We start from the raw sequence: 11,442 nt of genomic DNA on the forward strand, positions 1-11,442 counted from the left end.
TCTGACCTAGTAGTTGAGACCCTGAATACCCTGTAGATGCTTCCCTAAAATACAAAAAAGAAAAAGAAAACATTAGAATTTATAAAGCATTTCCATTTTAATCTCTTTATTTTAGTATAATATTGAGGTGTTCTTTGGGCTCCTGTCTAGTTCACAGCTTTATTCCTTTTGGGTTTTATGAAATAGTTTCTTGCTGTGAGACCCAGTGTGGCCTTAAACTTGTGAACCCCCTGCTTCAACTGCATGAATTCTGGAATTGAAGATGTATAGCACCACTTAGCTCTGAGCTTTACTGTCTTTGAGAGCCAGACTGGATTTTTCAAGCTATCTAATGATACATTATAGTTTTTGTTGCTTTTTGGTAAAGGGTAATTGGCATAAATACTTCAACCATTTTTGTTTCTCACTCCAGATGGTCCTCTCCCTGATCCAGCTATGATCCGTGGCAGTGTGCCAAACCAGATAATGCCTCGGATAACTCCACAACCTGGTAAATTGTGAATGAATTTGTGGTCATTTTTAATAGTCCCTGATGTACTACCAAACTGTACTTGCATTAATTTCTGCTTTCTGTCAGCAGCAGGTATCACAGTTCCCTGCTTGAGAAATTATAATACCTTTGCGTTGAAGTCCACAGAGGGAGAGACGCTAAAGAATACGTTAGCTGACAGATCAAAGGATAGGTGACAGTAAATGACTAAGCTAGCATTTAAAACAGTTGTAAAATTTAGTTCACAAATCATGTTAAAGGCCAGGCTTATTGGCACATGCCTGTAAGCCCAGCACTTGGGAGGCTGAGACAGAAGCATCATTGTAAATTTGAGGCCAGCCTGGGCTACAAAATGAGCTCAAGGCAAGCCTGAACTGCAAAGGGAGACCCTGTCTCAAAAAGACAAAAAAGAAGCTGAAGAGATAGTTCTTCAGTCTGACAAGCACAAGGACCCGGGTTTGATCTGGACCTGGAATCCCAGGGCACACTATGCTGGCTTCGAAAACGGGGTGTGGTGACGCCCTCCTGTAATCCCAGCACTGGGGAGGCTGAGATAGGAGGATCACTGTGAGTCCAAGCTGTGTAGCAAGACCCTGTACCAAATAAATAAAAATAAAATTTAAAAAAGGACAAAGAAGAGAAATTAGTCTTGTTACATATAATGCCTTTAATTACGTGTGAAACATTTATAGTTACAAAGTGGAAAACATATTTGTGAGTCTTTAGTACATGATAATAGAATCATATAATATAACACTCTTGTCTTGTTCTGCAGTTCCATGAAGGTGTTCAGGGATAATATGTTGTTTATCTTCGCAGGTTTGAATCAGTTTGCCCCAATTAGTATGCCCCAGCCACCCATTGGCCCCCGGCAAACCTCTCCACTTCAGCACCCTGGGCAGTTGGCTCAACCTGGTGCTCTCAATCTGGTAAGTTTGACTTTTTGTACAATCTGTTTGATCTCTACCTCATAAAACCTTTTAAGTTTTTAAAACTCATTTTTCGGGGGCTGGAGAGATGGCTCAGTGGTCTAAAGCACCTACTTGGAACAAGCTTGGCAAAGCACAGGGACCGCGGTTCTATCCCCCAGCACCACATGCCAGCCAGCCCCGCCCCCTGGTGGGCTGAGCTGGCCACACACACACACACAAAATAAATAAATGTAAAAAAAAATTAAAAAAAAAAAAACCTCATTTTTCTGCTGGGTTAGGTGGCGCAGACCTGTAAATCCCAGCAGTCAGGAGGCTGGCAGGAGGGTCACTGCAACACTGAGGCCAGCCTGAACTTTGTTGTGAGACCCTGTCTTGAAGAAGTATTATTTTTCTTTTTTTAACCTCATAAGAATTTTCACTTGTTTAAAAAGACTGTAAGACCCTATTCTTACAATGCAGTTCTGTGTGCTTAACCTTTAATATAGCTGATTAAATGATACGTTTTAGAGATGAAATAGTTGCAATATTGAAAAGAGAGTGCCAAAAATTATAAGCAGTATTAAGAACTGAAGCCCAGCATAGTGGGAGCATGTCTGCAGTTCTTATATAAAATTTTTAAAACTTACGCCTTTAAAAAAATTTTTCTCCTACAGACTTAATTACTGAGGTACCTTAAGTATGTAATTTGAAGAAAATACATGTTACAAATGTGGCATTATATATATTTCTATTTTGAAAAAAAATGGCCACATCATGTACATTGGAAATTCATTATAGTTAAATTATAGCAAATTGAAATTGTGTAGACAATAGCTTAAAGTTTTGATAACAGCACAAAAAGTTTTAAGTGGAGCCAAGCTTGGTGGCGCAGGCCTCTAATCCCAGCATTCAGTGGCTGTGGCAGGAAGATGGTTGTGAGTTGGAGCCCAACCTGGTCTGCATAGCAAGACCCTGACTCAACAACAACAAAAACAGAACAGTTTTTCTAAAATATTTCAGCCATGGGATTCAGTATAGTTCAAGGATCCTTTGATTAAAAAAAGATAAGTTAACCATTAAATAGTGAACAATTTACATCCACGTAAATGTTGTTCATAGTTGGTTAAATATAGTATAAAAATCTAGTAAAAAGCAGCTAGCACGCTTTCTCTGGAGTCTCAGTGTGCAGTAGGCTTTGCACTCCTTAGCCTCTCTCTCTGCTCCCATTTCTTCCCTCAGCCTCTCTCTCTGCCCCCATTCCATTCCCTTCTCCAGGCAAACCATAATTTGTAAAAGCGGGTGTGGGGACACACTTAACTGCTTCTGGAGACTGGAAGAGACTGTTTGTTACGCTGCTATTCTTGCAAACTCATAACCAGCTATGCAGCTGTCTACATTGGCCCCAGACTTTATCCTAGTTCTTCCTTTATTTATTTAAAATTTTATTTATTTATTTTTTTATTTGTGTGGGGGGGGGAGCTCAGCCCACCAGGGGGCAGGGCTGGCTGGCATGTGGTGCTGGGGGACCGAACCGCAGTCCCTGTGCGTTGCTAAGCTTGTTCTAAGTAGGTGCCCCAGACCACCAAGCCATCTCACCAGCCCCCCCCTTTTTTTTAGATACAGGATCTCTACCACACAGTTCAGACTCATGCATAGTGATCCTCCTATCTCAGCCTCCATAGCACTGGGATTACAGGCGTGCGCTACCATGCCGGGCTTCAGGCCTGGCATAGTGTGCCTGGGGTTCTGGTGCCTGCACCTCAGGTTCTGGGACAGTCACAGCTTGCGGTACCAGGGATTGAACTTGGGACCTTGAGCTTACCAGGAAGGCTGTTATGCCACTGAGCTATCTCCCCAGCCCCCACTCCCTTTTTTTTTGAGACTGGTTTTGACTATAACTCAGGCTGCCCTTGAATTTGCAGCAAAATTCCTGCCTCAGCCTCCCAAGTGCTGGGATTGTAGGTGTGCACTACCACATCTGGCCTTACCTTAGCCTTTATATTTAGTAGTGCCTCCATTGACAAAATTTTTTTGGAGTTCTCCAGTATTAGTACTGTCTTAAGAATCTGCTATATTTAAGTAGGAGTCCAATTTTTAAATTTATGTTGCTGTTGTTGGTATATGATTTTTTGATTTTTGATATTTCCTGTTTTCTTAATTTATTAAATATCTGGATTTATATAGGGCATTTTTAGCAGTAAAATGTACAGTCCTAGAGCATTTTTACATCATGAAAAGTACTGCCAGGTAGCCATAACATGTGAATTTTATTTATTTATTTATTTATTGTGTGTGTGTGGGGGGGGGGGCCAGCTCAGCCCACCAGGGGGTGGGGCGGGCTGGCATGTGGTGCTGGGGATTGAACCATGGTCCCTGTGCTTTGCTTAGCTTAGCTTGTTCTAAGTGGGTGCTTTAGACCACTGAGCCATCTCACCAGCCCAACATGTGAAATTTTACATGTTTTTTTCTTTGTCTTAGCCAATGTGGTATTGCGTACCTGTAATCCAACTTACTCAGAAAGTTATGACAAGGGAACCAGAAGTCCATAGGCAGCTGGGGTGACTACAGAGGGCTGATGGTATAGCTCACTGCTAGAGCAACCCTGGGTGCAATTCCAGTACTCCCGTCACAAAGAAAAACTTAATATTGTATTCTTAAAACATCTGATGCAAATAAAAAACTCACTTTTATGAAGGAGGTGTACAGTTCTTTTCCTTGTCAAAAGTTCCCAGGTGTATTTTTATCCTGGGAGAGTGTTTGTCTTCACTCTCCTGTTACTTTCTGGTAGTAGGTTAAGTGAATGTGAAAAATCATTCAGTTCTTCCACCCACCCTGTATTCATCTCCTGCCTCTCTTCATCTATTCTCATAGCAAGCCAAGCCAGTTGTTGCTGAATGACTATGCTCTTTTTTTTGTTTTTCTTTTATTTCTTTTTTTTTTTTTTTGCAGCCCATGAGCTACGTCCCCCGACTGCAGCAGCCGTCCAGCCAGGGCCAGTTCCTGTCCCAGACTCAATTTACTGCCCAGGGAATAAGCATGACGACGAACATGCCTCTGCCACCATCCAGCGGCCAAGCTTCCGTGTCTCAAGTATGTTTACAAGTGGGCTGTTTCTTTTTCATGTTACGGTTTCTCTTGATTCAGGCTTTTACAGAGAAAAGTAGTAGCAAAGTTTGTTAAAAAGGAAAAAAAAACCCTTAATAAAATTGGCCTTAAAAATATTCTGCACATCAAGAGATTAATTATAAAAAAAAAAGTTTGCTGCCAATGAGAATTAATTGTTGAAATAAATTTTAGGAAAGGAAAACTCAAAAAAAAAAAAAAAAAGAGATTAATTATTCTGTGACATGTTGATATAACACAATAGGAAATCATTTAAATTGATCACTTTACCTTTTTATTTTATGGAGTGAATACTTTATAGTTTTGGACCTGCAGTGTAGAAGGAGGGTCTCTGGCGCAAGCCCAGAGTGCTCCCCGCTACCTCCTGCAGCACTACGTGCTGAGGTTGCTCTGCTAGGTGGCTTGAGACGCAAGTGCAGTCCTGTCTGAAGATGTGTCCAGTAGTATAATTTGGGGGTTGGGCTTTAAAAATAGAAGCATTATTAACTCTTTGTGTCCTAACTAGATATAACCTGCCTTGTGCATCCCTTCTGTTTTCAACAGGCACAAATGTCCAGCTCTTCCTGCCCGGTGAACTCTCCGGTCATGCCTCCAGGGTCTCAAGGGAGCCACATTCACTGTCCCCCTCTCCCTCAGCAAGCTCTGCATCAGAACTCACCCTCTCCTGTACCTAGTCGGACCCCCACCCCACATCACACTCCCCCAAGCATCGGGGCTCAGCAGCCGCCACCACCAGCAATTCCAGCCCCTGTTCCTACACCTCCTGCCATACCATCTGGGCCACAGCCCCAGGGTTTGCATCCACCTTCCAGTCAGACACCTACCCCGCCCACAACACAACTTCCTCCTCAAGTGCAGCCTTCACTTTCTGCGACCCCTTCAGCTGATCAGGCGCAGCAGCAGCAACAGCCTCGCTCACAGCAGAGTACAGCAGCCTCCATTCCCACCCCCACAGCACCACTGCTGCCTCCACAGCCAACAACTCCGGTGAGCAGAGATTGGGATTTTCCTAGAGCGATTTCAGCTATGGTGACTGCTTATGTTCCATTTCTAGTCTGTTTTTTCTCTCTCTCTCTTTTTTTTTTCCCCCTGTATTTAGGACAGGGTCTCAGTACATAGATTAGACTCCTAGTGATTCTCCTGTTTTCACCCTCCCAAATGCTGGAATTACAGGCCCATGCCACCATGCCCAGTCTCAATCGCCATCTCAGCGTGCCTTGGGTGTGGGCAAGCTCTGCACAAGGGGAATTGAACCCCGGCTGCTGTGCTCTGCCGAAGCAGGCACTTTAGTCTGCTGAACTATCAGGCTGACCTCTAGTCTGTCTATCTCTTGTGTCTCCACAGATACAGTGCAATCTTGCTTTTTTTTTTTTATTAAGACAGGGTCACACTACATACTTCAAGGTGGCCTCAAACCTACAGCCATCCTCCTGCCTCAGCCTCCCAAGTGCTGGGATAGGTTTGACTTTGACCATTGTGTTTCATGTATTCTGAGACCTGCAGTAGAATGGACATAACAAAGCAGACTTTCATTTGCATATTTATTATGTCATTTAGCATACTATAAGAATTTTACACACATTTGAATTTTTTGAGACAGCTTAAATTATAGTACTGTGTGAGCCCAAACTTAACAGATTTAAAAGTCTCAGTACCTCCAGACAAAGTTAACAAGTCAAAGTGAGGCCAGGTGCATGCAGTGTTCCATACCTGTAGTCCTGGAGGCTGAGGCAAGATCACAAGTTCAAGGTCAGTTAGGTAATTTGAGTAAAACCCAGTCTCAATAATAAAATTATTGGTGCTGGGTATATAGCTCAGTGGTAGAACATGCATGAGACCTCGGCTTTAATCCCCATTACCACAGCCAAAAAAACTAAAATAATTAAAAATTAAAAGTTTTTAGGGGCTGGTGAGATGGCTCAGTGGTCTAAAGCACCTACTTGGAACAAGCTTGGCAAAGCAAAGGGACCGCGGTTCGATCCCCCAGCACCACATGCCAGCCAGCCCCGCCCCCTTGTGGGCTGAGCTGGCCATACACACACACACACACACAAACACACACACACACAATAAATAAATGTAAAAATAAATAAATAAATGATTTAAAAAAAAATTACTTGCTCTTTCATATGTCACCAGCCCACTGTGTTGGTCTTTAATATCCTGCTTTCAAAAGAAGAGGAAGTACCATAGATGGGTTTCATGCATTAGCTCAAAATAAGTGCTTAATCCTCTGCAGCTTAAGTTCTAATTGTATAATTGATAAACTTGTGTCATCCCTCTCCCCCTTCTCCCCAGCTGTCCCAGCCAGCAGTGAGCATTGAAGGACAAGTATCAAACCCTCCATCTACAAGTAGTACAGAAGTGAATTCCCAAACAATTCCTGAGAAGCAGCCTTTGCAGGAAGTAAAAATGGACGGTAAAATGGAAATGGACCAACCAGAACCAGCAGATGCTCAACCAGAGGATATTCAGGAGGTGAGAAGCAGTTACTACAAAGAATCCAGTTTATACAAAGTCAGTATTATGGGCAAGTGTTCTGATACTTAGGTCTCATTGCAGTGATTTTCCACTGGGAGGGTGTGGAGCTATGTCCATGTGATGTAATGATTAAGACTTTAAAAAAAAAAAAAGTTCTTTTGCTTCCTATTAATTGTATGGGGTTTTTTTTTGGATTTTGTTTTTTCGTCTTTTTGAGACAGAGTTTCACTATGCAGTTCAGGCTGGCTTTGAGCTCACTGTGTAGCCCAGGCTAGTCCCAAACTCACAATGATCCTCCTGCCTCAGCCTCCTGAGTATTGGGATTACAGGTGTGCACCACCACACCCAGCTTTTTTTTTTTTTTTTTTTGGTAGGGGATTGAACTCAGTACCAAGTAGGCACTTTTGCCACTCAGCTATCTCCCCTGCCCTAATTAGGTGTTTAAGAATACTAAAAATTACTATATTTTAGACTAAAGCAGAGGAATGTAAAATGGAGCCTACAGAAACAGAAGAGCGAAGCACAGAATTAAAAACTGAAATGAAAGAGGAGGAAGACCAGCCAAGTACTTCAGCTACCCAGTCTTCTCCAGCTCCAGGACAGTCAAAGAAAAAAAGTAAGTCTTTTAAGTGCTCTCTTGGGGCTGGGGAGATGGCTCAGTAGAATAAGCGCTTTCCTGGCAAGCGCAAGGGCCTGAGTTCAATCCCCAGTTTCTGAAAAAAAAAAAAAAAAAAAAAAAATACACTGTTGACCATGAGCAAAATCAGGAGAGATTTCCTTAATTAGGTGTTCTCTTCCCGCAGGTAGCAAAAAAGTCCAAATCCCACAAGGCTGGGCCTCTTGGGTCTCAGTGACTGGCATTAAAAGGATTTCTTTACGTCTAGAGACCTGGGCCTTATTTATGTGTTATATCACTAGTGTTGGGGAGGAACTTATTTTTGATTTAGGGCTATGCATTTACTTCACCTGCTGGTCTGTGTGCACTCCATTTCTTCAGGGTTTGGTTGTTAGCATCCAGAAAGTCTCTTTCAGAAGAGATAAATTGTTAAATAATATCCTTGACAGAAATGCAAGAAAGAATGACATAATAAAAGTTGCATTTGTGTTTTGCCTTTTGTGTGCCAGCCATGTCCACAGTCTCACGTAGCCCCGCAACAGCTCCAAGGTTACTGGGTGTTACTCTTGTAGGCAGGAAAGCTGAAGCTTGGCCAGGTCACGGAACGTCCCCAGGCACACAGCTGGCTCTTAGCAGTGCTGCACAGGTGAAGTGGCACCAGCAGGACTTAAACCTCGAAGGCAAATGTGCTGGCTCTTGTAGGAGATACATAAAAGTGTGCTCTATACAGTGTGCTATAAAATGGATGGCTTAAAAATCACTTAAGGCAGTTGTGTAATCCCTGAGGACCTGGGGCAGGATGATTGCTGAGTTTTAATTCAAAACTGAACCCTTAATCAGCGTTAATCAGTTTTATTTGGTACATCATAGAAAAGTCTTTCTTTTGGGAGATGTTACTGAGACTACATTGAGTAATTCTGTCCTAGCAGTAATGTTTTTATTTATTTATTTTTTATAAGTTTAGGACAGGGTCTCACTAAATAGATTGGACTCAGTGATTCTCCTGTTTTCAGCCTCCCAAGCGCTGGGATTATAGGCGCAGCCACCACATTCAGTCTCAATCACTCAGTCACCATCTCATTGCGCCCTGGGGGTGGGGCTGGCACAGCACACCAGCTCTGCCTAAGAGGCGCTTTAGTCTGCTGGGCTATCTGGCTGGCCCGATTTAATTATTTTCTTTTAGACCAATAACCAACCTATCATTTGACATTAAAATAGTGTCGTCCCCCCCAAAAAAAAAAGTGTCCCTCCTCAGCTCTTTTTCTTTGTATTACATACTTGCCACACGTAACGATTACATTTATCATAGGATATTTGTACCTGTATATGATATATCTTAATTTCTTTTCCCAATCCTCTCTCCGAAGCTTTGTTTCCATTTTTTTCCTTCCATTCTCAACTTTTTTTTTTTTAAATCTCAACTCTTCAAGCATTTTTGTGAAAGACTTCCTTCAGTGCCTTTGATGCCTGTGGTGATAAGACACCATGTCTGACTGGTGTCATGAAGGAGGACATCTGTTTGACAGTACTCTTTGAACTATTATTTTGGCAAGTCTCTTCTTAGGTTTTTAGAAACCTTTGACTCCCATTTCTACTGAATTTGTGCATGGAAAATTCAAGCTGGTAAGGGTGGTGAAGAGGCTTGCTACTTTTTTTGTTTTTTGCGGAACCAGGGATTGAACTCAGGCCCTTGCGCTTGCCAGGGAAGAGCTTATTCCACTGAGCCATCTCCCCTGCCCCTATGGCTTGCTACTTTGTAGGCAGTATAATACAGGATTAGGAAGTTAAGTCTTAGTCTTAATTTCCCTGATTTTTGTGATACTTGGGATTCTTTTTAAGCTTTCACTTGAATATTTTAAGAAGTCTATGGCTTAATTGCAGCTGACGTCTTCTTAAAGTTTTTTTCTTCTTCTTTTTCTTAAAGTTTTTAAACCTGAAGAATTACGACAGGCCCTGATGCCAACCCTGGAGGCACTTTACCGGCAGGACCCAGAATCCCTTCCCTTTCGTCAGCCTGTGGATCCACAGCTTCTAGGAATCCCTGTAAGTATTTTGTGGTTCTTGTGTTGTTCTTGTTTTACCTTGGTAACTTTATTGAGATACAATTTCATACTCTGTCAGGCACCTCTTTGGGGCTTTAAACAAAAAAAAAACAAAAACATGTTTATGTAATGATTACATTCCTCCTGGAGAGTTGGTAAGTGTAATTATTTGTTTCTATTTTTAATGCCCTCCATCCCTTAGTTCCCACTATATTTGCAAAAGATCTGTCTTCCTGTTTTCTATTACCTGTCTTTTATTTTGCTCTTTATTTTTACCTTACATTTCTCATACAAAGGAAACTATGAGTTATTTTAAGTTTGTATGTTTTTTACTTAACATTATAACCTCAAGGTAACTCCATTTTCCTACAAATGGCTCAGGTTTAACTTTATGGCAGAATAGTACTTCATTGTGTATGAATACCCCATTTTATGTATTCATGTATTGATGACTATATGGGCCACTTTTAAGATTTAGTTACTGTGAATTGACGCAGCACCTGCTTTTAAAGTGTTTCATTTCTTTGAGTTTTAGTGTATTCGCAATGCTGTAATTTTAATGTATTGCCATAATCACCCAAAAGAAACCCCACATCTATTGCAATCACCAAGTTTCCTTCTATAGCACATCCTGACCCCTATCCTTAGGCCTTACCAGGTTCCCTTTTGCATCATGTTTAGTCAATTGTGGACATTAAATGGAAACACAATACGTGGTTTTTAGGACTGACTTTTTTTTTTTTTTTTTTTTTTTTGGTGGAACCGGGGGTTGAACTCAGGCCCTTGCACTTGCCAGGGAAGCACTTATTCCACTGAGCCATCTCCCCAGCCCCTACGACTGACTCTTTTCACTTAACTTTTTTTCCCCCCTATATTTTAGGGAAGGGTCTACAGGGTATTCAGGGTGTCACTACTAGATCAGACTTGTAGTGATCCGCTTATTTACAGCCTCTTAAGTGCTGGGATTACAGGCATGCACCACCATGCCATGCCCAGTCTCATTCCCATCTTAGCGTGCCCTAGGGGTGGGGCCGGCCCAGCAGGCCCAGGGATTGAACCCTCAGCACCCTGTGCCTGCTTGCAGGTGCTAATCCACTGAGCTATTTGGCCGGCCCTCAAGCAAAATTTTTTGAGGTGGGGGACTATATTAAAGATTGGACTAGAGTTTCACACATATGGAACATACATGTGTTACCATTGAGCTACATTACCAGTCTTTTTTTTATTTTTAATACCCCCAGTGTTTTGAAAAAAAATTTTATTGTGGCCTTAAACTTGCCTTCCTCCTAATTCTCATGTGCAGCTGGAATAATGGGTATATGGTCTTTTTTACAACCTAGTGATGTGGATATACCACTTTTATTTATTTATTTATATTTTAGGGAATGGTCTACAGGGTCCTTAGGGTCTCACTACTAGATTGGACTCCTAGTGATCTGCCTGTTTACAGCCTCCCAAGAGCTGGGCAATAGACTCAGAGGCGCACATCACCATGCCAAGTCTTAATTGCCACCCGGGCTCAGGCGCCCTCCCTCTCCCCCGCAGGGCTGGCACAGACAGGGCAGGCCTGGGGATGGAAACCCTGGCTCCTCCACTGAGCTCTTTGACCCGCCTACCACTTTTTTCTTTACCCATTTATTAGCTGCTTCCCCCCCCCCCTTCTATTAGTTTATAGGCATTTGGCTTGTCTCCACTTTTTGCCTACTGAGGACAATGTCACTGTGAATATTCATGTTGTGATTTTTTTTTAATTATTTATTTTTATTTATTACATTTATT

The 11,442-nt window shown here is 42.1% G+C and overlaps 1 protein-coding gene across 3 annotated transcripts in view; it reads left to right on the top strand.

Moving 5' to 3' along the window:
* The window catches only part of LOC101571362 (histone acetyltransferase p300), a 70,776-nt gene that overhangs the window by 52,956 nt on the left and 6,378 nt on the right, over positions 1-11,442 (top strand). For 2 of the 3 annotated variants that reach the window (XM_004634648.2, XM_023719000.1), the window contains 7 exons: positions 413-490; positions 1,310-1,419; positions 4,351-4,491; positions 5,068-5,511; positions 6,823-7,002; positions 7,477-7,621; positions 9,546-9,664. In XM_004634648.2, the coding sequence (XP_004634705.1) occupies positions 413-490; positions 1,310-1,419; positions 4,351-4,491; positions 5,068-5,511; positions 6,823-7,002; positions 7,477-7,621; positions 9,546-9,664 (1,217 nt within the window). Of the gene's footprint in view, positions 1-412; positions 491-1,309; positions 1,420-4,350; positions 4,492-5,067; positions 5,512-6,822; positions 7,003-7,476; positions 7,626-9,545; positions 9,665-11,442 lie in introns of those variants that run through there. The other variant, XM_023719001.1, reaches the window with a different exon arrangement.

This window comes from Octodon degus, unplaced genomic scaffold (genome assembly GCF_000260255.1).
Source record: "Octodon degus isolate 3935 unplaced genomic scaffold, OctDeg1.0 scaffold00064, whole genome shotgun sequence".
In the NCBI taxonomy this organism is placed as follows: Eukaryota; Metazoa; Chordata; class Mammalia; order Rodentia; family Octodontidae; genus Octodon; species Octodon degus.